The sequence below is a fragment of the Hetaerina americana genome, unplaced genomic scaffold, assembly GCF_022747635.1.
Source record: "Hetaerina americana unplaced genomic scaffold, ioHetAmer1.1.p SCAF_24, whole genome shotgun sequence".
NCBI classification, from domain to species: Eukaryota; Metazoa; Arthropoda; class Insecta; order Odonata; family Calopterygidae; genus Hetaerina; species Hetaerina americana.
The window spans coordinates 7414398-7442020 of NW_027286808.1; the positions used below are offsets into that span (position 1 = coordinate 7414398).

Here is a 27623-nt window from a genome sequence, read left to right on the forward strand (position 1 = left end):
AATAAATTAATATATTGCAGAAAATAGGGGTAAATTGGAGAGACAGGACAGTTGGTTTGCAATGGGATGTTAAAGGCTGTAATAGAGTGGACACTTAACCGCAACCTGCACATGTCTCAGACTGCTCAGGTGCGAGTGGTGGATAGAGTTCGGATGGGTGGTGTTGGGAATACCGGTGAGGTAGGGGTGTCTATTATCACCTGAGCTCTTCATCGTTTACATGAAGGAAACGGTTGAAGAGCCATGGAAAGGGCATCGGCGAATGTAATGAATTCTATGAATAATCATCAATTAAAGTTGTATAGAAATTGAATTAGAAAAATCTTTCTTGAGGCGGCGTGCCTCCCGGGTGAAGGATACCCTCCTCGTCTTGCAAGGCCATCATTTTTTAAAATTGTGAATACATAATTGACTATATGATATTCTTAGTAGAAATGCTAATTGCTATTTAATAAAAATTGTACGACAAATTAAAAACTCTAATCTGAACCGGGGACTAAATATTCATCCGTTGTGCAGGGAGTTTCCTGCCGTGGAGCTGCATATTAATTTGTTAGGATACACAACCTTGATTCAAGAAACTATGAACATATAAAAAATATTCATCAAAGAAAATATGGCTGTGGCAGTTATGCACGTTATCCAATAAGTTTGACTGAGAAACCTTTTTATTCCGCGATCATTTCCATTCATTTAAAGGTTTTTACGTGGATTCATTAATAGCGATATACCACTCAAACCTAAATATGGGAACAAATATTCCAAAAACAAAGAGCGGGCGAGCGTTGTTTAGAGAGATATAGGGCGTAAAACACAAAGAATTATTTTCTCTGGCAATAGACCCATTATATTCGATTTATACTGTAATCTGAATTTTAACGAGAAAATAACATTCTATTTTTCTACTCGCTAAGCAGTTTATTTCTGCAAATGGTGCTCGGTAAAATTAGTAAATAAGTATTGGTAAAGTAAAACATTGGTTACGTCTCGGTAAATAAGTGTCATTCTCTTGCATTATAATAATTACTACACTTTTCTAAAAATAAAGCAAGCAACAAATAGTGCATTAAAACCGTCCCACGCTATACAGAAGAGTATATGTTTGAAGTCTATTGATGAAGATAAAGTTGAAAATCCTCCGATTGCATTCCTCGAATATTCTCAGAATATGTTTGGCAAAATTCCATTTTAGTGTTCCATGGGCTATAAATATTTTTCATTGAGCTGATGCAAACTGGCTGATATACTTAAAAGGTTACCCTAAGGACATTCTTTAGCTAATAAAAGGGAGAAATATTTTTCGGATGCCTGGAAGCCAAGTGACCTTGCTCCGCTCATGTGGACCGCATACGCCGCAAGGAGAAGCGCGGGTCAGGAGCACTATCGAATCGAAACAGCAACAGAACATTTGAAAAATTCGAAAATACGCGAATAGAACTACTCCACATTATCTCTGGTTCAGAGTTCATTTCTTTTTCCTTCTCGTTCCACCATATAAAGACATGCGACGAATGATTTCGAGCTCATAATAGATTAACCGTTAGCAGGCATAAAACGTTGCAATCCAGTAACGATACCAGTTCAGGTTGGTTACATAAGGCAGCAATGCGAAGAGAATGACCGGTGATTACTGTTGTAACTAAGTCATATGTCTTGTGTATGGAGTAGTGGAGTGTCTCGGCTTCAAATCGCAGTCGTGCTGGCATTTTTAGACATGATGAAAGGAATTAATATTGTGATGGGTGCGGTGCTATTATTCGTTTTAAATGGTAAGTATTTGCGCTAAATTTTCTGATTTTTTGCATGGTCGCATTAAGAAAAGTGAATATTTCGAAGAGAAAAATTGGATGTCTTTAAATCCCTTTGAAAACACTTCCATTTATGTCATTAAAAAAACGAATCGAGCGAAATAAATTTTGTATGTATTAAAATTTAATTTACACGCCAAGAACGCGATTCACTCCTCAAAAAATGTTGCATTCCCAATTGCAAGTAGTCGTTTTCAGTTTTATATTCTCTGTTCATATATGCCCTAAGTTTCTTCTATATTTAATGTCATCTTCATTATATTCACTATACCACGAACTGTTAGTTTTCCTTGGCGAAACTCTAGGTCAAGTCCGCGATCACGTACCAGTTTGAGTATTAATCGATCAGTTTTTTTGCATACCGATAGTACCGATACATATACCATAAATGCTGGAATTATTTCTTCCCACGGATACGGACGGCTGGAATGGGACGATTTTTGACAGTCTTGGGAAGTCTACGCGACCCACGTCAGTTATTTGCCGGCCGAATCGCTGCTAGATTGGACCCTTCTTTGAGGGTCACGTCACGAACTCACGATGCCACGTTCCATCGAGCAACAATGAGCGATAAAATTTTGTTTTAAGCTCGAAAAATTGGGTTCGGAGACCATCGCCATGGTTAAGGATGCTTATGAAGATGAATGAGGAATGGTTTTCCGCTGGTACAAGATGTTCTGGGGGGGGGTAGAGATGAGGTTGACGACGAGGAATGCCCTGGAGTCCATTCACGCCACAGTGCGACGGAAATGTGCAAAAAGTGAGTCATTCTCAATTCCGATCGACGCCTGAGTGCCAGCACGTTAGCAGAAGAGTGCAATATTCTGGAAACCACAGTGCATAACATTCTTACAGAAGATTTCGCCATGGAAAAATGCGTGGCAAGATGGTCCCCAAGGTGCTGCCGGAAGATCAGAAGGCTGCTCGTGTGAAAATCTCGCGTGATCTCTTGAATCACTGTGAAAGTGACATACACTATGAAAAGGAACTCGAAATGCAATCATATTGGAACGCTGGAAAACATCAAAGACGGCCGCGACGAAGAACCTGGAAAATTTTCCTACGACGCGCGACTTCCAGGAATCGTACCGATGCTGACAGAGGCGCTGGTATCGACGTGACAGTGTACAAGGGTGCTATTGTGAAGAGTTTTAGCAATTGCACATTTATCTACTATTGCGGATGTAATTTACTTATTTTCGGGAGAGACCCTGTAATAATTAACATATCATATATTTATAAATTTTAAGATATACGTATCATAACATTTCTATAATAACGATTAAACTGATTAACATTCAATTGACTACAAGTTCTCAAAATTATACCTCAATATCTTTTCAGAATCGACAGGAAATGGGGGCTATGGTAGCTCTGAGCGAATAGTGTGCTATTTTAACAGCACGAACACATTGGCGCCCGAGGATATTGATATAAGCCTTTGCACCCATCTGGTCTATAAAGCTGCCGTTTTAGATCCCACGAATAATGAAGTGGTTCCTATGAGAAGAATGTATGACTTAGGCGAAAACGGTGGCAAAGGTAAGCAGGACAGAGAATTAATTTTGAATGATCTTATATATTTATCTATTTTCCTTTACCAAGATTACAATTTCTCTTCCATCCTTCCATTAGCATTTTCGACGCTATTATGTTTGTTTTTAGCTATGTGTGCCAATCATTGCAGGGCCTAAAGCATTAATTTTACACATTAAAGATGTATGCTTAGGTACATGCATGTAACGTACATGTACATGTAATATCCCTACTGGGTAAAAATACGTTTGATGTTTATACTCAAATTTTTTTTCTAATACCTCAAATATACGAGATCCAAGGTAAATGTATAATTTTTACAAAAGTATAATTTTTGATTGAAGGAATGTACAAACGGACGGTGGAACTAAAAATACTTAAACCAGAATTAAGAGTACTCTTGGCCATTGGCACGTGGGATGAAGGTTCAATAAAATTTTCTTCGGTGAGATTTCTTCAGTGTTTACAATATAAGTATAGTTTTTAGTTTCATCCATCAAAAGTATCAAAAAATGATTTTTTGGCTAACTTGATCGTCTTTGAGTTTAGGAACCAATACAATACTCATTGCAGGTGGCAGCCGAGTTGCATTTGTGTCCACTGAAAGTATATGCCATTTAAGTGGTATAATCAAATAGTCGATGTTGTAAATGGAAACGAATTGAAATTGAATTAGTGACAAAATCATTAAAGTAATCTCATTCAAATTAGGTACAGACACCCTGCCCTCTTAAGGTCCAATTCTTTGTAGCATCTGTGTTGACATTTCTCGAATTTTTTCGTACTTATAAATTTAATTTCCTTCAATCCTCCTCACTGATAATGTCAATTATTATTATCAGGTAATCTACCGGTTAAGGTAGGTTTTTGGATGGACGCAGCTAATAAATAAATATTTTGGGACTCCTAACAAAATACAAAATCCAGTCTCATTAATTAAAAAATTAAAAATTAATACGCATGATAATAGCACAATTATGAGTTGCTTATGACGTTTATTTAAGTATTTTCTATGAAAGATCGAAGTATTATTTTAATTAGTTGGCACAGTTTTTGAGATTTTTGCATAAGCTCTAAATAAAAATGCATCCTTCGTTTCATAACTATTAATTGCATAAAAATAATATTGAGCATCATGACTACGAAAATGTCATAATCTTATCAACCAATCGCAAGGCATTTAGCGCAACGTGATAGAGTAATAATAACAGGAATAGTTAATAACTTTTATTTATCTTATGCGTGTTTCTATAATGATAAAAATGAAGTTAACAAATCTAGATACACTTACATAGAATCCGATAAATTACTATTCGCAAAATATTAGTAGCTTATGAGAAATCTATCATTCAGAGTGTGATTTCAATGAAGAAAATAGTATCGTTGCTGAAATGATTAATTTAACCGCAGTCTCTATAATAAAAAGGCTTATTTTTTTCAGACACGTTAACTATCTACTGAGCTATCATGACACAAGTCAGTTCGTTGCATTTAAAAATTTCCTTATTCATGCTCATTATCCATTTTTAATTCCAAAAAGAAGCATGGATATTACCATATTACTTATATTAGTATGAGTAATACATTACCAATATTACTATATATTAGAACACTTAATGGTATGTATCAATCAAAAGCGAAGTTAGAAATTTTGAATGCAAGCATCCGTTTGAACCGCTCTCCCACGCTGATACCTTACTTAACATTCGATGGAAACGGTCTTCACACGCCCCACCAAGAGAAAAATGAGATCTTATTCATAGGGCCATTCGACATAATTGGAGAGTGCCATGCAATACGGTGAATAGGTTGTGCATTCCCATCTATCACATTTGAAAGTAACGCAATCCCAACACAAAAGTCAAATATACTTAATATGATATATGTGCTTGAAAAAACTGAACAACTTCCACGTATTTCATTTAGCGTTTGCTTAAAACAAATTATGAACCCGTACATGTGTATTCATGCACGAAAAAAATTGAGAGTCATCCACTAACAGGCAATCGAAACATTTAGTTTCAAAACTTTTCTGATGATCCCTTAAGATTATAATCATAAGGTTGTTTAATTCAAGATGGCATCAACGGGGATCGGTAGAAGAAGGTTCGCCAGGAGTGCCGTAGACTTCTTACGGCAACATGGATTCGACGGCATGAGTTTGGATTGGGAGTACCCAGGACGTCAAGGAGGAGGTCCGGATGACAAAGTTAGTCTAATTTAATCGCGTATTGCAGTGTTTTGATGACCTGGGAATCCAAATATATGCTCATAAAATCTTTCACTATCAAGTTCTTCTGAACACTAACTTGATAAAATCAAATCATAGGCACTAAGAATCAAAATTGCCACAATATTGTGTTCTAGAGCTGAAGGCTTCCTTGAATTAATATTTTACCATGAATAATATTAATGCCGAGCCTTAATTGTATGCAGCTTCATATGCTCAAGCGTTCGTAAAATCAATAGAACGGGGATTGTTATGAAATAATTAATTAACGGTAATCGTATTGAATTAAAAAGACACACTGGAAGTGGCTGACCTAAATAATGAAGGTATCGCAATCGGCTTTTAGAGAAATTACGACCTACTGACGTTTGAACTTCGCATAGAACTCGACAGACACGGCCTTTTACTAAGTGGACTGCTTCCTCAAACAAGATACTGGCTCGAGGGGTACGACATGGAGTCCGTGAAAAGGTAAGATGGTGCTCCTTTAAATAATTTTGGATCAATATGACTATATATTAAAAATAACAAGGAACCTTCAAAAAAGCGAATTAAATTATTTTCTTAATTCAAAGGCCAAACTAAGGTACAACACAATATCAAACGTCGGTATGCCTAATTTATACCCTTACTAATCAAATTCAGAGAACATTTACTAATTCACATTGAAACAGATTCTCAAATAAATTTCCCAAACATAAATAATTATTCAATATCCATGTACGATGCTAGGAGAAAGATAAGTGGCTAAATGTGGTGACTGAGCTCGTTGTTAGTTACATGCTAAATGAAATATTGAAAACAATTCTCTACCATATTTCATCTTGTCTTGCTTGTCATATTTTTCAAGAAAATTTGAATTAGAAAATGCATAATTACTACGTATCGAATCCGGTAATATCCTAAGAGATAAAGTACTTAAGCATTTGTTTACCAATTATATGATGACGCTGCCTACGCAAAGGTAGTTTCGTGCATATTACCTAATTGGTGTTCTCATTGGTTTCAGGAACTTCCATTATATATGTCTTAATACTTATAATTACTGGGGACCTTGGTGGGACTACACTGGCATAGCGGCTGCTTTAAAGGATGTGGTAAGCAAACGACAAATTTTTCTATTCTACCTCCACAAATTTTAGTTCAACTTGATTATTGTATGAATTTAACAGTCAATTATATCATAAGTTTTACCCATCCGTTACACCTTCTTTCAATTCACCTATCTTAGTAAATTCTCAGTAAATTCCTTTAATGCCCATGTCAAATGTACACCAATTTTCTTTTTGTTTCCTGAGGCGTTTTTTTCTTTGTGCGTGTGAAATGATATGGCATTCAATGGCTGCATAGAGCAGTATTCAATGCCGAAAGCATTTATTTTGAAAACTCCTCACCTAGTAACTCCTCAATACCACATAATTGAACATCACTCATTTTAATTCAAGACACTAAAAGCATCGTTTCCAAGAGTTGCAATTTTCTTTTGGACTGAGGGATAATCAACAGTAGAGGGACAAGAATGAGACGATTCAACCTTCCCTCATACCGCGTTGTCCTGTAAAAATCTTAACAAACCCATTAACTATCTTTTCAGGAAGCGTCCGTCAACCTATACCTAGCGAAAAAGGTTCCGAGTGATATGATCGTCTTGGGGATTCCCGCTTATGCACAAACGGCCAACCTCGCTTACGCATTCAAGAATCAAAGACCTCAAATAATAGTTGGCCCAGGGACCGAGGGGCCGCGCAGCCGAACTCGGGGAAGGTTAGGCTACGATGAGGTAAGTGCTATTGTAACATCAAGCTTTAAATTGCATTTATAAAAGTAATGCCTACTTATCCCCACCTAATAGCTCTGTCCATCAACCAAAAAGGCTTTGAAAAATAACACTAATGTGAAATATATTTCGCCTTTTCATGCTTAATGTTCTAAAATATGTTGAAAGACTAAAATAGCTCGTTTTTATTAGTATTTAAAAATTTCCACCAGCCGATTTGAATTATAGAATGGAGGAATGTGGGATAATGGTAGCACAGTACAGAGCACGTGTTACAACTAGAAAAACCGCAAACAAAATGTAACAAAAGATGGTTTGGCTGTCTGGACCCATTCATCCCCTATTCCAGTGTAGTTGCAAGTGTAGAAACGATTTCCGTAGTTGCTCATTGAACCATAATGGGGCCTGATCAGTTCCTGGTTAATCAAATACGTTATGCAAATTCATTTAATGAAATCGTTTATTAATTTTTCTTCGCACGCAAACGAGTATTTCGAACATACAGTGATGCCCAAACAAAGTGGTCCTAATGGGTAATGGGTAGGTCTTCTTTCGTTGTATTTTCAAGAAGGTAACATTGATAAGTAGACCCTTAACTAGATGTCCAATTTATTCAAATGTATGTGATTGATACTTTTTTCTATCGGTTTTCTCCTCTTTTGTTCAAATAATCACATCTGTATTTAGGAAAAATTCAAAATATGATATACTACTCGGCTCGTTTTACAGACGAGCTATGCAAATTTACAGGGCGATAGCTCTTTTACTGTGAGATAATTTTTTAGGAAAGCGCTCTCACAATTTACTAGAATAGTTTTAAACAAATATTTTATTGGACCGATTGTTTTGAATTGAATTTTATCCTCTTCTTCAACCTCGTGTTTTCATTTAGCCTCTATCAAGATCTGAAATATTATTTTTTTATAATTGTCGGAGAGTCACCAACGTTATTTGTTCCGCAGGAAATTTTCATGCTTCTATCTTGCATTAAGTTCACCAAAATATCTGAAAAGGTCAATCTTTGGAGAAAAATAGAGGGAAAAAATCGTATTTGACTTATAAAACGGTCTAGCACAAAATAATTTTCATCTATTTACTTTTTATATGATCTTGTTTATCCTCGATTGAAAAAATATTCGTGATATGCCCCAATCAGTAACATTCTTGACAGGCATTCTTTCCATTCTGTTTGTACTAACATATGGATATTGAGGACAAGGGTATAACATTTTGGGATTGAATGATAAAAACAAAGGTCAGGTATTTTTCTCGTTAAAAGGCAAAAAAATGATAATCCAGTATTGAATTAATGGACTTGACAAAATAAATGTAGCGGATGTCCATTGAGCACGATAAATGTTCCCGTCAACCGCACTGAGATCTAAAACTCAGAAGCGTGACCAAACGAAGGAGCCGACTCTCCATTGCTAAGCGCTTCTAGATTTTTTTTAAATTGAAAATCTACAAATATGCAAACCCTTTGGAATAATAACTTTGCGGTTCAATTTGTATTAACATCAGAAAATGTAAAAGCGTTCTTGAAAATTTCTTTCTCCACCAATGCATCATAAAACCGTCGACATTCGGCTTGCATTAGTATTGAGCGGAATAGCGATAAAAGTGGTGTTAAGCATCTTCGATTATTTTTTTCGGAATAACGGTAGTTGCCATATCTGTAAGATTATTTTGTGCTACCGGTGCTAAGCCTACGGCCGTCCTCCATCAGGGTGGGGGAAGCCTACTGTTAAAGAGACAGCGCTGTAACGACCGTGAGCACAGCACAGGGCGGCGCGGTTTTTCAAGATTTTCCCGTGATTATTTCATTATTTTATTTTTATTTTTACATATTAAACCTATTTGAATTCTCACTTCGTATTCATTTCTTTATTTGTTCTGGGAGTCGCAGGTTCCCAAGGTAGTTTGGTAGAAGGTACGAAAAACAGTAAATCAGCTCTGAAGTGACGAAATCTAGCTATGCCTTGAATAATTTCCCATTCGTGATGAACCAATAAGCGATGAACGGAACGGGTGGATGGAGAAATCAATTTTTTTTTGCAAAAAAGCACCGTTCCAGTATCTGCCGCACGAGAGATTGGGAATAATATTCACATTATTGTAAAGATGCCAACCTGTTTTAATGCAACAATTTCAGAGCGTAAAAATCATTCGCCTTGACTGGGACTCGAACCCAGATCCCTCAATATCCGGTCGAGTGCTTTAGCCACTTAAGCTACCGAGGCGTCCTCTTAAACTCTGAAATTTTGGGGCTTTTAAAGGAACTAGATGTTATGACGAAATACCGTACATACAACGTCACATGCATTCGTAGTCGTGCGCGAGGCGCCACTGTCCACGAGGTTAAAAGCCAACTTTAAACACGTATGGTGTTTTCCCTTTGACAAATTCCAAAGAAACTGCGGGAGATGCCGCAACAGTAACTTTTAACGGAGTCATCCGCTAATGTGCATTTTAATGCAACAATTCTTTGGAATTTGTCAAAGGGAAAACACCATACGTGTTTAAAGTTGGCTTTTAACCTCGTGGACAGTGGCGCCTCGCGCACGACTACGAATGCATGTGACATTGTATGTACGGTATTTCGTCATAACATCTAGTTCCTTTAAAAGCCCCAAAATTTCAGAGTTTAAGAGGACGCCTCGGTAGCTTAAGTGGCTAAAGCACTCGACCGGATATTGAGGGATCTGGGTTCGAGTCCCAGTCAAGGCGAATGATTTTTACGCTCTGAAATTGTTGCATTAAAATGCACATTAGCGGATGACTCCGTTAAAAGTTACTGTTGCGGCATCTCCCGCAGTTTCTTTGGAATATGCCAACCTGTGATAACTCTTCAAACTTATTCCTCCAGGTAGTAAAGCTGCAAAGAGACTCACCGACAACATGGTCGGTATACATAGATGAATCCTCGCAATCACCTTATGCCGTCAGAGGATTATTATATATTTCCTACGATAACCCTTCATCAGTGGAACGAAAGGTTGGTATACTTACGTAATTACGGTATCACAGTATTTCATATTATAGTTACGTGTGCATATTAATATACTTCACACTTTCATGCTTCACTTCGTGGAATTGTTTGATGTCCATATTAAAAGAGTTTTTAATTTTCCAAATACTTTTGCGCGGAAGTCTATGGAGAATTACAAATATTTTAATTTGCATATCAAATATTTTCTTATGGTTTCTTCAAAACATTTTGGCATACATGTTTATGCAATGTGAAAAAGATGTAATTAATCAGAAAAATAGGTCAGGAGAGATCCAGAAAAATGAGTAAACATAAAATAAAACATGGAGTACTATATTTCAATTTTAACTCTTTCTTTCGTATGATCTGCATTATTCATACACCAAATCAGTCCCCAATCACATTTCTTTGAAATATTCTATATTAATCAACCATTTATTTCAGCGAAATTACGCAGGCGAGATTTGAGTGAGTGCTTTTCTAAATGAGTTTTAGTACAGGACTCCGAAGTAGCCGACTAATTAATTATTAATTTTCTCAAATTCTTATTCCCCTGCCCCAAAAAGAGAGACTGAACGGTCTGGCATACCAATCCGAGAACCCTAGTTTCTTTTGTCTTCATCGAGTTTAGCCCTCTGCCCATATAGACCCGTCGTCTCCAAATCGAAATTTGAAGTTTTATTGTCAAAACAGTCCGATTGTATAAATTGGTCGAACAAGTGTATAAATGTGATATCTTTACGTCATAAGTATTCATTATGAGACGCAGCAAGAGCTGATGTAGTTTCAAACCATTGGAAAAGGATGGAATTCTGGTGTAGGTGATTACAATATTACTGGGTCCTGGAAAGGTGTAGAACTCAATCGTCTCAAATATTCTACTTTTTAAGACATAGCCACCATTTGGTCCACAGTTAAGAGGTAGATTTGACGAAACAGTACTTTATCTGAAGTATTCGTCCAAATTGAAGTTCACATGAACACAGAAAAATCGATAGTTACCGCTAGAAGCCAGAAGCCTTGGCATGAGGAAGTAGCTATCGCACCTATAATAACCCTTTCTCGAGCATTTCACAATCCAAAGAATAGATATTCGTACTAAATGATTGGGAATAGTAGCTTACCCTGATGACCATTTTACTATGGCCTACTGAGCGTGAGATCAATTGTACCAGTATCAATTGCCCGTTCCCAAAAAAAAAGGAAACAGCTTGTATTGCAGGGATGATTCATGAGAACGGTAACACCTCTCGATGATTTTAAGGCACATGTCAGCGGGGAAGAAAATAAAACGCTTGGGGAGACGTAATAAATCAAGGAGCGAAAGAATAGACTCTAATTGAAATTGGAATCCAAGATAGATCCAAGTACTTAAGTTAATACAGAGATCAAAATATATTAGTATAACTATACATTTTGAAAACATAGTAAATATAAATCATGTATCCATCATTTTTTGTTACATGAAATCTAGGCTAGGTTCATCGTTAGAGAAAAACTAGGAGGAGCAATGATTATGTCCATTGACAGTGATGACTTCAGAGGAATCGGCTCCAATGGAACTTTCCCTCTGACACGGACGCTGCACAGAATACTCCATAGTAGGGAGGAAGAGGAATAACGCTTGGAATGTCCATCCTAGTGCAAAGAATACACCAATTATAAAGTAATAGCAGGGTAGCCCCAATTTTTATGATTAAAATGCATGTTTTTATTTGCAAATAAATGTAAAATATTTTTCATCATAAAATATATTAACTCGTACAATTTAATTTTTTCCTAAAATAAATTTGTATTTAATCTTCCTGCGATTGTTTTTACACATACAAAATAGGCTAAAAAAACAAATATATGCAATATTGACAAAAACTTATTTCCAGATTTCATAAATCAGGTCGGGTCACCCATTTAAATAATCCATGCTAATCTCAAATTGATTCAGGTGAAACTAAAATTACTTGGAGCATCGCTTTTGTATATTTTCCATTTTATCTTGTTATAATTTAAAATACTCGAGTTGTGCAAAGTCTTTCCTAAAAAACTAAGGAAAGACTTTGCACAAGTCAAGAAACTCGATCGCACTTCTACGTGTGGCGGACGTGATTGAACGAAATAACGCTTGTAAATATAAAATGGACGTACCTATGGTCGTGAAGCAATGAAAACGAGAGAGCCGAGACCGTAAACTCGATTGGCGCTAGAGTGGCACTAGGGGGGAATAAAACAAAGTTACAAGTAAGGGGAAGGATAGAGGACACACACGAGGTCACTTGGGTGTGTTTAAGAAACAGTGACCCACGTATACCTCAATCACACACCAATAAGGCTAAATAAATAACAAAAAATTAAAACAAACTTACAACCACTCGATCACTAGGGTGTGTTAAGGAATAACAGTCACTCTCATGAATCGCAATCTCACACACACACACACTCAGGGTTTACAAGGATCTCTTCTAAACCAGTGACCCGTTAATCACACAGATGAATGCTAAATTATAAAACGGACGTGACGAAACAAAAAGGACTTTCGTAAACAAGCAATCACCCAATCAATCGGGTGTGTTAGACCTTTGTGAATCGCACTCATTCACTCTTTCAGGGTTTATAAGGATCCATCCTATGCCAGTGACTCGTCAATCAACACAGATGAATACAAAATTACAAAACGGATGCAAGCACGCTTTCGCTCATTCGCTGAAACACTCAGGTGTGTTTTCGAAAACAGTGACCTTTGCGATTCGCAAGTATTCACTCGTTCAGTGTTTACGAGGATTCCTCCAATGCCAGGGACCCGTCAATCAAATCGAAATACAGAAAGGAATAACGTTAACTCGCAATCACTCGGGTGTATCAGACCTTTGTGGATAGCACACACTCACTCTTTCAGGGTTTACAGGGATTCCTCTAATACCAGGGACCCGTCAATCACATAAACACAAACAAAAAATAAGGAAATAATTATCGGAAATAGGTAAGTGCCTAGAGAAAACCTGCCACCAGATGTTGACACTTACGTGTTTACATAAGTCCTTTCTGTTTCGTTTTGTTATTTCTGTGTGATTGACGGTTTCAAGTTTACGGTCTCGGCTATCTCGTTTTCATTCATAACGCTTCCCGATTCCAATCATTAAAATAAAGACGTTATTGATATCGCATGGTATCAGCTGCTTATCATATTGCTTATCGTCCCATTTAGGGGCGAGAAGGGATCAATAAACAGGGTACGTAGAGATTACAAGTTAGTCCAGCCATACTCGTAGATTGTGGAGTTTTTCTGGAAGACGATGATTAAATTCATTGCTTATCATTCACATACAATTTGAGCATTACCACTTGAAAATTTTAAATTCCTTGCTACTCATAAGAGTTAGTATGCAGTATATTTCATAAGAGTTAGCATGTGCATTTTACTGGCTGCCAGACGACAAAGTTAATTAAAAACTAGATCTATGTAGATCAGCAAATCAAAAGTTTCTTATTCCAATATAACTATCGCGACATTATATCGGTGGAGATTTTAATGGCCCATAGTTTTATAGTTTTAAAACGAGGGATAAAACAAAAATACTGGCGAGTCGCCATTTAAATTCCTTTACGTTGAACTCCATGCATCAACTTGTCACTTCACCAACCTGGGGCGATAATATTCTAGAATTGTTAGCAAAGAACATACTGGAAAAAACAACTACAGACATGGTTTAAAAAAATGGAGACGACAGGGCAGTAAAAGCTGTTTTCCCTATTAGGGGTCAGAAGTAAGAAGTCTAAAAAAAATTTATTTGTTTAAATAAGGGGACAACTATGGTCTAAAATGCGTGCTACTTAGTCAATTTGCAAATTTTAAAAAAGATAGTAATCACCAAAATACTGAGGATACGTGGAATCACTTTTTTGAGATCACGCCCTCAGCTGTCAACGAGTTCATTCCCAGTAAATTCATAAAAGATAATGCGGAAACTAGATGGTACAACGCGGATGTTAGAAAATCATTGCGACGTCAAAGGCTACGTCACACCGAGATGAAAAATATTATGGATTATAACGCTAGTGACAAAAGGAATGAGATCACATAAGATATCTAGGGCGAATGCCAAGAAGGAATTGCGGAAAGCGCTAGCAAATTCAAAAGGATATGATTAGCAGAAAATTTGAAAGAGAATCCGAAAGCATTTTTGTCGCATGTCAGAGAGGTTCGGTGAAATAGTTCCATTGTTAATTCACTCGAAAACGACGAAAGCGAAATATTCCTTCTTTCAAAACGTCTTCAAATTTCTCACCGAATACCTCCTATAGACTACTCATAAAGCGAGAAGCATGTGGCACAGATAAAAATATCCAGGGCTGGATTAAAGACTTTTTGAACGGTTGGGTTCAAAGAATAGTGATAGACAAAGTAAGCACAAATGCAGTCGTAGGTACTTCAGGTGTTCCCCGGGGAAGTGTTATCGGACCTCTTTTATTCCTACTTTACGTTAACGACATTGACACAGCAGTCACTGGTAAGATACGTTTATTTGCCGACGATGCGGTGGTTTACCATAATATATGAAATCCTGAGGACACAGCAGCTTTGTCAGTTGAACTTAATATATACAACGCTGGTGCGACGCTTGGCAATTAGAATGAAACTTAAAAAAATGCGTAGTGATGAATATTTGAAAAAGGAACAATCCCACCCGAACGCCTACTGCATTGGGAACACCGAAATAGAATGTGTAGACTCAATTAAATGCCTAGGCATTATCCTCACTCACGACCTCTCCTGGGCGAACACACATACGGGGAATATGTGGATAAGCTAACAAAAAATTAGGATTTATTAGAAGAGCACAGGGTAAATGTGCTGAAAAGGTCAAAGAGAAATGTTAGCTTTCACTGGTTAGGCCTCTTTAGAATATGTTGGAAGTATATGGGATCCTCATGAAGGGTGATTAATTGCCAAATTGGATCGCATACAGCGTAGAGGATCTAGATTTGTTTAACCTTGTTATTATTATTATATTATGATAAACTGAGTAACACATCAAAATTAGATGAAAATATTAGATGAACTAGGGTGATCATTACTCACGGAGCGAAGGTTAAATTATAAATTAAATCTCTTGGATAAATTGGAAGGATGTTGAAAATATATGTAATTACTCCCATTGTATTACGGTAGGTGAGATCATTTCTGTAAAATTCGAGAGGCTAGATAAACTAGATTTAAAATTACTTTTTCCACAAGCAGTAAGGGATCAGAATAACGTTGTGCGACTGCGATAGGGGTAAAAATATTCGGGCCAAAATTAGCCCGGTGCGTATCCACCTCCAACCACACATCCTAGTGTTGGCTTGCAGGATACTGAAAATAATAAAAAAAGGGATTTAAGGAAAAAGTTCCTAGGTAAGGCACGCTCGTTTATAGCAAACGCCATGTGCCTGACATTCGCATTTGAAAACACAACTTACGAACTTCATGCGCCATGAATTAACATGCTTATAAGTTAGCAATGTAAATCCCTGAAGAAAGAACACTAAGTTATTGGTGTGTTTCGAGCACTAGTTCATTTGCGGCCACGCTTACCATGCGAGTCATCACTAGGTCGTATTGCTGATATCAGATGGACTTCAGCCTTTTAATCATATACCTATTTTTGGACATTAATAAGGTGTTCATAAAACGTATGTAGACGAGAACAAATATATGGGAGGTGCATATATAAAAATATCAGGGGCGCTAAACCTTGGTTTTATTGTAATCGCGAGCTGCTCAAGGGAATCATTAATATTATGATATCTACTATTCAGGGATAAATTTGACCACATTATACATTCGCGGCGTAATCTGCCAATATATTTTGGGGACTAGGAGTCAATTCCATATCCCCGTATCTCTTTCATTCCTGGTCTAGATCGTTTTTTTCGCGACCGGATAAAATGTAATACATTTTTTTCCGATAGGCTTTATATTTTACTATCACAAAAATATTTTGCCAATTCTTTGATATTTATCTAATTCTTTAAATTTCTCTGGCGGATACCAAATATCATGTTTTTTTAAACTGACACACCCAGGTATGTAATAAAACCTTTCATTAAGTCTATATATCCATTCCTCAATCAACACTTTCACCAACAAAATATTTCCTTTTCATACCCCGCGGATGAATTCCTCACACGAACGGCATCAATTATTAAAGTAGAATCAATTTCATTTCCCGTGGAACAAACGCCCGGGAGGGTGAATAGGTCCCTTAAGTCCGCCCCTTCCAGGTAGGGTGCAGCCCCAACTTTTAAACGAAACTCGACCTTCTAGCCCCAACTGGCTGAGGAAGCATATCGGGGACACAGAGATGTAATCACGCCTATCACCAAGTGAAATCCCACAGTCAGGTGTTCTACTTCGACTCGCGCGAATCTCGCCGTGGGGCCCAAGGCTATTCAATGTCTCCATTCTCTCTCCTCTCTGTACACGCCAGCCCTCCCCCCTCTCTTTCTTTATCTTCATCCCACGGTGTAACAAAGCTCAAAATCACCCCAATATCACCGAAGACAACTTGAGACACTGCGCTGACAAGTTTTCGGTTTCTAAATAAATCCTGAACTGTTTAAAGTTATCTCTGCCAAAACGTACTGCTTAATGTCAATCCCTCCTTGGTTGCTTCCAAACCGCGCTTTTGTTGCGACTTGCTTGTTGAGAGATGGGTTCGTTACCAGGGATTTGTGCGACATACATGAACCCCCTCCCCGTTCAAGATCCTGCCGAGGGTGGCGAAGGTTCAACGAGAAGGACTATAAAGAATTCGCTTTGTGAAGCTTGGCCCGCTCTGCGCTCCTCTGTGAATAGATAGTGAGGGATTTAACCTCGAATTCCAGCTTCCCCGTCTTTTAAATCTTATTTTCACAGGGGGGTGTAAAAGTTGGATTCTAACTCAGTCTGAAAGCCTGCTCGATGAGCGGTGACTAATACGTATACTTGTATAATATTTACTAGAAACTCTATCCTAAATAATAAATAAAATTCTTCCCTTTGTAATTTGAAGTTATTCCATGTGGTAATGATCCATTAGTACAGAAACGTTTACAATATATAAGAATATAAGAAACAGAGTTTTTCATGTTTGTATGCTTATCACCAAGAAAGACGATAACAACCTGACGACGAAAACGACGACTGGGATCTGGATTTTTATTTGTTCTTTAGTGTTGTAAAACGTTCTCTATCAATATATACTCCTTTGTAACTACTGACCCAGCGCAAATCTACATCTACACAATACTTAGCAAGCCACAGCACGAGTCAGTTGCCGGGAACGTTAGGGCATCAGTCATACTTGCACAAATATTATATAATTATTATAAAGCAGGGAAACCCAGTTTTTACCAAATAACATTCTGTGGCCAGATGTACTTTCATTTATGAGGTACTGCGGACTTTCATTTATGAATTATGAGTACTAATATATCTTTCATTGTGAGGTAATTCCACCAATTGACTCTAAAACTATCGATTTTATTGAATCAATCTCAATTGAAACTTTTCTTCTATAGTCCTTCAATATCATTATAACCAAGAGTAACGCAATCCATACAATGCAATGGCTCAAGATATGGGATCTATGAGGATATATTGGCAATCCTGATTGATAAAAATGCAATCGAAATAGGTATTATAAATTTCATTAAAGCATATATACACTTGGGATACGTGAATTTCTGTAGGTAGAGCGCTGAGTTACCGACAAAAGGACCTGGGTTCGATCCCGGGTGATGCATGTCTCTGGGAACCCTCAGCTTTACCCAAACAGTGATTTGTTGGTTTCTATAGCTACCTGCGAAGCTATAGGCGGCGCAGGGAAAGGAATTGGTCCCCCTATCCTTATGAGTGAATTTCACACGCCGCTGGACTTAGTATTAGGTGAGTTCTTCCCTCATATATCAAATCAACCTTTAGGTTGGTAATAGAGGGATGGATACGTATTTTTTGGAATATAAGGGATTTTTCTTTTCTTAATTTTCTATTCATTTTTCTTTCTGGTAGATATGTATATTTATTGAATTCTTCACAATATTTTAACCTTAAATGTAATTTTAGGAGATCGTGGTACCATATTCGCATTGATCCGTTTTGCGCTTGAGCATGTAGAATACAAGAGTTTATGATACAATTTTTCGCCCTCTTCCATATCCTCCAATCACCACTATGACTTTTAAATTTTTAACGTTCCATATCCTCCATTGGGCTGAAAATTTCCCATTTAACAAAAAAAACCCACAGTTTTCCCATTCGACACTAATAATGATGCTTAATTATACTAAGCCTAGTATATAGAAATGCTTTATCCATCATGTGTGTCTTTATTTAATTATCACGTGAAAAATTCAAAGCTTAATTTCCCTATGGAAGAGTTTCACCGAATCAGACTAGATATCGCAATTTTCCTTGGCCGTTTAAGGCAAATTCAGATCATGCATGTTCTTGGGAATGAATGACTTTGGTGAGCATTCACGCGACAGCGCAGACCTAAGTTTGACTCTCATTCCAGCGCGACATGTATAAACGCTCTTCGCTTGCCAACTTTCATTGAAAGAGCGGTGAAATTCTTTAAGATCCAATCTTTTCACACCGGAGGTGGCCGTAAAAACGGTGCGCACTTGTCCCTTGGATGAGTGCTGAATCGAGTCACGAGAGCGACCAAAATGCTTTTCGAGAAAATAAATAAGCCACGTGAAGTGCGTCACGTTGGGAAAGGTCGTGAACCCCTCCGGGGGAAGGAAGAGTGAAGGGGTTGGTGGCTGCTGAGAGTTTCATTTCACATGATTCCACGTCTCACTGCCGCAGTTTCCGTCAACATTTCGCCGGTCGGCGGATTTGGACGAAATTCAAAACGATTCCCCGCCGCGAGGACTGGAAATGCGAGGTGAGGGTGGGCGAGAGTGGAATCTCTGGGTCTCCCTGATCCATCCCTTTGGCGCCTGGGATAACTCTGTCACGAGGAGGACTGGATGGGAAGCAGTTCCTCCCTTTCCCAACGTGAGACGTGTGCCTCAGCACGAGTCCGACGTTCTATATCTGGGATCTCGAGTACGGATCCTGTTAGGATCACGGGGGTTTTCCGAAAAGCCTCACCGCGAGAGATATTTAAGTTGCTAAAGGTGAGGGGGGATGTGAAATCTTCCGCATTCAACCTTATGTAAGACAGACGGGCGTATGTAGACGGGTTACCGTTTTGGTAGTGTATATCCCAGCATGGTAGTCCGGTAGGTAGAGGATAGAGCTAATGACTGGAGGACTTGGATTCGATTCCCGGTGACACCTCTGGGTACTTAGAGCTTCACCAAAGCTGAGTTACTAGATCTTCCTGAGAAACCACAGACGGCAAAGGGAAATGAAATGGCCCTCCTACCCTGATGTGTGAATTTCATACACCGTTGGGCTAAGTATTGGACGAACTCTATCATCACTTATGAAATTAACCGTCGGATTGATTATCTGGTTTATTTACTGTGATTTCATGAAACTTGAGAAACTTCTACCTGCAGTAGATACTTTTAACTCTTCATTATACGAAGCGTTATGAATGTTTTTGAGTGTTGAAGTGATTTGGTCATTTGTCCACCCGGACTAGTAAATTAGTTAAATATAATTGTTAGTATTAGGTGAGCTCTACTTTCACTTATTAAACCAACTATTAAGCTCATTAATGTGAGCTAACCTCATGATTAACTTCACAGACAAAGTCGAAGCACATATGGCGGTAGCCCCGTTTTATTTCATGGATTCGGGAATTGGACGAAAACACAAACGACACCATAAAAATGAATGTAGTTATCAGGGTAGGCTGTACGTAACTTGTAACTTAAATATTTGGTTCACTATTTCTCAAAATCGCATATTTCACCTTATATGAATCTTTCCATATTTATTCAAATAAACCACAATAATCTGTGTTGAAATTTTAAAATTAAAGAAAAAAATTAAAGAATATGATTTGGAAGATCATGGACTGATTTCAATAAAAACAGCTGCCTCTAAGGAAAGATTCAAATCCTAACTATGGTGCACTCAAGTAGCAGGTTCGTAAAACGGAATTAATTGCCAGAAAATAAACATCAGTCAATATACAAAGTCAAACTATTGTCAATCATATGTCAGTGAAAAAAGACAATAATCGAAAAATCAAAGCATGAAAAAATGGCGTGGCTAAAAGTTTGATGAATAATAAAAGACGGCTCACTGATTAAAACGTGGGAAACATTACTCAATGAACATATTCAATCAAGAGAAATTCAAAAGCATGCAAAAACCTTTTAAGTTCCCACTAAGAATACAACTGGACGCAGTCTTAATGAATAGTGATGTATTAGTGTAGAAGCTTATAGAGATTCGATGATATGCATATCAGAGAATTATCGTATTGAAAGAAGAATGAAGAGTTTTTCTAAGTGTACATTTTTATAGATACTCTATATTTTCATAGAAACTAAGAAAGTAAGTTTCAAAAGTTTCAGTAAATTTCAAAACTAAATAAAAATGCCTAGTGAAATTAATTAAAACATTTTGCCGACTTCTAATGAAAGAATTTTGCTTACTCTAGTTTCTACAGAATACGGCACATCCAGTCATTGGCCTACAGTTGACGTCAAATAACGTGGTCTCACTGTGCACGGGTTAACTCTGCTCGAGTGTAGCAGGTGGTCGAGCGATGATTTTCCTAACAAGCAAACTTTAAGGGTGCCTGGTTAGGAATGCAAGTCGTCATCGTTATAAAATAAAACTCTCATGATTCATCTACGAGTGCAATTGTGACAAATATTGATATGCAAAGCATTTTAACGAAGAATAGGTTTTCATGGGATACTTTATGGAATATCGTCGCCGCAGTACAAGAATTAAACAGTAGTCATTTTAACCTAACGGAATTGGTTCCCTTACAGGTATGAACTATTTTCCGGGTTAGTTGATCATATTAAATAATCGAGCGCACCTTAAATCTCTTCTCGTTGTCATATCTCTCGTACTAAAATTAACCGAATGGAGAATCGTCCTTCGCAATACGGCACAGTTTAATTTTAACCACACATAATATTATATAATGAAATTCGAGCTTAATCTTTAATCATAGTATTTTAAAGTTTTTTGTCACGAGAAAATGAGTGCTAAAGTAATCGTAGATACACTAAATGGTTTGCGGAATGTTATCATCACTTATTTAGCGTCTGTGGCCATTCGCTAATTTATTTTATTTATTTTATTTTTATTTATTTTATTTATTCAGTATGAGTCCGAAAACAGCACATTTTGGCCTTTACATCGAACTATTAACAACGATAACAATAGTCACATTTACAAACACCCAAGCCCGAGGTGGAGGAAAACTCACCCAGGCGGGAATCGAACCCGCGACCCTTGGAATGGCAGACTAGGACGTTACCCCGCCGCCACCGGTTTCTGGTTTAAATAAAATTACGATCCACCAAAGAAATTGCACTCAGATAAGACGAAAGTGAGGATTTGAGAACATGAAAGGGAAACGCTTGAAATTATTAACTGAAAAAGAGTTCCGTATAATAATCACGTACTAGGGTAATTAAAAGGAAACATTTTATCATTCAATTCAACCTAGTGAGTACACACAAGATAATACACTCAGCAAAATCACGACCAACCTCTAAATGATACCTATTACATATATCGGTAATTGTTTGAGTAAAATTGAAGTCAAGACTGGCAGTTCAGTTTAATGGAACTCTTTAAATGATTAATTAAATAAGATTCAATTATTGCAAACATTTCCAAGACGATGAACAATTATTTCTGGTATTTTAGGAAATTGCTGGTAGATAGGGCCGAGTGCTACTTGTTAATGGAACAACAATGAATGACATCTAAACTCCAATAAAAATGGAATGCATATGTACGGAATTAAAGTTATGGGCAAGAAGGTTGGAAAGCGCATTTTGCCTAAGAGATAGTGGATACATTTCACAAGGGAAGCGGATCAAAAGTCTCTTGTTACTACCAGTTTATTTTATCCTTCGTCAGTACCTTGTCATTCCACTCGACGGAAAGAAGGCCGATCCAACGCAGACGAGTGAAAGTTCACCCCATTAAATGCATTCTGCCATGCATATCAGGGTAAACATAAGAAGTATATTACGAATAATACAAAACGGTTTCACGTTATAAATTTAGGTAGTTATACCTATAAGAAGCATATCTTCGCACTAGTTTCAGTAAGTACTGGAGAAAACAGTAACGGAAGCCACCATCTAACTTTCGCGTGCCAAGTGTTCGTCGGTATTGTCCATGAAAACTCAAACGCCAGATGTTTTAACTTTAATTCCTTCTCACGACAAGGCTGAAGTATTCACGTAAGTACTATAAACGACTCGAAGAATTCTGAGAGGCACACGTAAGTGAAAAGAAGGAACGGATTTTGTCGACTTAGTAGTTTAATGTCTTAATCTTTCTTCTACTTCCGTCCAGAGATTACGTATTTTTGGTATAGGAACCATTAGATATGTGGAGACTCACACCAAGATTAAACCTATTCAAAGATATCAATCGCGTGTTTTTGCATCAGACATAGAAGACACATTAAGCTCCCAATTACAGAGGTATGGCAGACAATTAACAAAAAAATAAGAGAGATAATCGAGTAGGATAGGCTGAAGCACTCGCTTTTCCCGCGTACTATTCACAGAAACTCAAAACGGAAATACTTAAAGAGAAATGGGTTAGCACATTGGCGAATTTTGTTTGGAACCCAAAAGCTGCATTCCCCTTTATTCACATTGTGGCTAACGTCCCAACGCCCCTCGTCACGCGCCCTTGAGCCGGGTAGTGGTGTGTCGTGTAAATAAAGTAGTAGATCTAATAATGCATTTGTGAATTATTTCTCCTGCATGAGTAGAATTCCACCCAGTAATTAGTGACCGGTTTTTATGTGAGCCCGCCCTTTTAAATGGGTTTCCTTATTTATCTCCTTAGTGTAGTCAGTGGAGTAGTTATGAACAGAATAATATTCGTGAAGTGCATATCGTATGTTGGATGAATGGTGTGCAGTCGCCCCCCTTCCACTTGCCCTCCCGGTGATTCGCGGGGTGCCATGTTCATGTACTAGTGTTGTAAGTATTGGAGAAGAGCTGCAGTATGGTTGGCGACCTAACAGTCCCTGCCACACTTCCTTGTGACAGCTTGCGGGGTCGTGTATAAATGGAAACCCATTATTTCTTGCGTTTACTAATTTCCACCCAACATATTGATGGGGTCGGGTTCAGGCATTAAGATCAAATTGCCTACTACACAGCTCACTGTTAGCAATTGTTACGGAAGTATAGGGAGATATTCGTTAGACTGAAGGTCGGTTTTTAAATGGGTACGAGGTTAGAGAGAAAAATCATATGAACAAAAAGTCATATGGCTTCCCCATTCATTTGCTCAATATATGAGTCTTGTCGTATTCTTTTGAGACAAATGAGCATTTACTTAAACTTTGGATAATCTAATCATGTTTATACGCATTTACTAACAAATACATTTTTAAAAGTCAATGACAACAAATAAACATTTTCATCAATGTCTCTAAACATTGTTGTACGATTTAATAACCCTATTTTCCTACATGAAATACATCGATATATCACATATATTTCATCCCTAACTGGAACGCCAGCACTGAGAAATATCAACAATCCAATTAACGCGAAGCATTCATTAAATTAAGCAATGGGACAGGTGCAAATAACATGAGCGTTCCAAGGCGTTTAGAAAAAGAAAGTGGCTGAGAAAACGGGCGTGAGTGTGTTGCTTATAGTTGTGAACCCAAGCCCTCCATCCAAACCAGTCGAACTGTGGCGGGGTGAGCCAAAATTAAATCCGAGAAAGAGAGACGGCGAGAGAGAGAGCCTACCTCGATAAGGAGTCTCTTCCCCCCGTCCGCCACCATTGCCGACAGTGCACTCGGACGCCATCTGTTGGTGGTTGACCGTAAGAGAGAGGGAGAGCGAATTCTTTCTTCCGTCACCGAAAACAAAAGGAATAGCCGCGAACACCGACTCTTTCAGCCGGTAACAGTAAACACTAGAAACTTCCCGAGGCCAAAATGAATACATAGCCCCCTCTTTCTTCCGAACTCAAGCGCAGGCGATCGGGAATACAATTGTCGCAAAATAAGATAAATAGATTGCCCAACGGAGAGATAAGTATTCCCTTTTCCCGCGCACTATTCGCGACAACAACAGAAGGGGGAAAGATACAAATGGAAATGAGTAGGCACACGTGAAAATAGTTAGGAATACTATATACGTTACATTCCACCTCAACTCACTTCATGGCTGGCGTCTAACGCCCCCCGTCACGCGTCCTTGGGCTGAGTGATGGTGGGTCGTGTAAATAAAGTTGTAGATCTAATGCGATTTTTTAATTGACCGTCCTACATAAGTAGAATGCTACCTGGTAATTAGTGACTGCGTTGCACGTGAACCCACCCTTTTTTGTTTTTCCTCATTTATCTTCTTAGTGTAGTCAGTGGAGTAGTTATTAAAAGTATAATATCCTTAACGTGTATAACAGATGTTGCATGAATGGTATCCGATCGCTCCCCTTCCTCTCCGTGGATGTGCTTGGGGACGTATTTGAGTAGGTGGAATATCGCTGGTGACTTAGCATCCTCTGTAACATGTCCTTACAACGGCTTACAGGATAGTGTATAGATGTAGATGTCCAGATGGATGCTGTTAATTTACTGTTTGGGCATTCAATAAATCGTCTTTTTCCTGACTAACCAATATCGTTCAAACCGTAATTTTCATCATTTTACTTCGCTTAATCAGGACAAGAGCATACATTCTCATATCTCTGTCAATTTTAAATTAAACCAGATAAAATTGCCGTTTGATTCCGTTGAAATTCCAAAAATACAGACCAAATTCAATAGGTTTAAGCACAGGTTTGGGCTGTCCACAATCGTTAATCATTGGGCTCTCGACGTTAGTTGCGAAGTCACATGAAAGGGACAAACTACCTTCAATGTGCCTGGTCAACGATATGTTCTTTCTGTTAGAAGAGCGTGCTGCCGAATATAACTGTTAATTTAATTCTAAGCATTAGGTTGACGGGATTTTACTCGATAATCCAAGAAAGAGAAGCACGTCTGACGAAAACATTCACGATATGCATAATTCTTTAATAAGTATGAGACCGTTGTAAAGGAGACTAAACAATACCTATTATTTATAATATTCATGATAAATCAGCCACGCTAAGTATGACCTTACCTAAACCGAGTACCAAATCTACATTCACCTAATTTACCACTATCGTCAGGTTTTAACTATCTGATATGCCGAAACGCTAAACGGTAACCTTTTCATATCTGATCTATTCAATCATTGTTATTGTCATTCAAACCTTCTATATCTGCTGTTTTCATGCCTATGAAAAAGATCCCAACACTCCTCCTTTTCGATTATTTTTAACTTTAAGAAGGCTTCGTCCATGATGCGAAAAGACTTAATACCTTCCGCTGTGTTTACCAAACAAAAAAGTGGGTGAATGACCTCCCATGGACGGAGCAATTTGTACCTCCCGCATAAGTGCACCAATGAGCAGTTGCTTCTCTCTTCGCCATAAAAAAATTAATAATACGGACCATCTCGTTCGCACACGTATTTTAGCCATGGTCACAGCAAAGCCAACCGTGTGCCACCACGTGGATTGCGGGTGTTGCCCGAGGCCAATAGAAGGGACTCACGTCAGTAGGCGGCATAAATTAGAGCAATGCAATTAAGTGATGTAATCATGTGGAGGAAACTACGACAGCGTAAGGAAAGCAAAGAGTTTTCTCCCCAGGGTACTCCGGAAGGATTGATCTCAACTTGAACACGCAGCTATAATAATGGAGGCCTAGTGTTTTTCTTTGCCTGGGGCGCAGGCATCGACTGAGGGAAGCTGACGCACTCCATAAGCCGACATCGAGGCCGAAGTCAGTGACCGGCCTGGATGGGGATTATGTGAGACATGGATGCTTATCCTCTCTTAAAGCCAACCGCCATTTAAATTGAAATCCTAAATGTACGCAGGGCTTTGGACGCCACGTCTACGAGTACATTTGTTTTATGCCGTCTCCAGCAAACAGCCAATAAATTATTTCTTTCTTAAATATATCTTCTGTCTTTAGTATCCTTTACTATTATCATTTGGTGATCTTACAACTCATTCCCCAATTTTTCTCAATTAATCTACATCAGCCTTTAATTATCTAGTTATAGATGAATATGAAGTGTGATTTGGGAAAGGCCGATGAAAATATTTTGGAACACGATTTTTCGGAATTATATTTGCTTCGACTGCTAATTTTGCCATGGAAGGTCGAGAATTTTTATCAAACAGTGCCGAAGGCCAGTTCTTGTGTTTTATCCGGGTAGTATAACCTTGTGAGATAGTGTGAGCTCCTATTTATTGCCTTGGAGTCAGCAATAAACTCGATAGCCCTCTATCTCCCAAAATGTTCTCGTCTCACTTGCGCTCTCTGATTTTGGAGGGATTCCCATCCTCCTTGCTCCAAGAGCTCCTTAAACACTTTCTTCCTACGCGAGAAAATATACAAGTAAAGCTGCTAATTATCTAAGAAATCCATTCAGTACCCTAACCGGTACTATATTTCATTAGTCCATTTAAAAATGTCTCATTTTATCAGTGTGTCATAACTAATGTGCAATAAAGCCTCTATTTCAATCGATCAGAAAGTATATTTGCATACACCCCATCTAATGGAGTAAAGACTGTTTTACGCTAAGCCGGCTTATTCTCTCAACTAAGAAAGTTTGGGGTTGAGAAAAACTCCGAGGCGCTCCACGCATTTCTCCAACTCGAGTCAACCTAGCATATTTTGCTTCAATATCATGATGCACGCCTGATTAAGGGTCGGGGGGGTCTATGGGGCGGAAATCGCTGTTTGCAGAGATTCTACGCGCTCCATCTGCTTGAGCCTCTCGGCTAGCACGAACCCTTATCATAAATAACCGGGTTAAACACCCAAAATAAATATTCCTGTAGGGAGAAGATGGTCCATGCATAACTGCATGGACGGCGTCCACACCACACCTTATCGATCGCCTTTTGTTCTCTTGCAATCATTCTGAGAAGCCGTCCCGGTATTAAAACGCGTGCGTGGCCACATATCGTAGAGAAATTTCCGACTGGAAAATCAACCGATAGCCCGCAAAATGAACGCAATAGATGTCTTAGGATTATGCGACATAGAGTTTGACTGTCCATTCTTTAGAATATGG

General features: G+C 38.1%; 1 protein-coding gene across 1 annotated transcript; it reads left to right on the top strand.

Moving 5' to 3' along the window:
• The first annotated feature begins 2694 nt into the window (after positions 1-2694).
• LOC139689530 (probable chitinase 2) lies at positions 2695-11961 on the top strand. The gene is made up of 8 exons (XM_071586703.1): positions 2695-2773; positions 3153-3350; positions 3689-3789; positions 5422-5553; positions 5921-6045; positions 6584-6671; positions 7169-7354; positions 11815-11961. The coding sequence occupies exons 1-8, from the start codon at positions 2695-2697 to the stop codon at positions 11959-11961; spliced, it is 1056 nt and encodes a 351-aa protein (XP_071442804.1).
• Positions 11962-27623: the final 15662 nt, after the last annotated feature.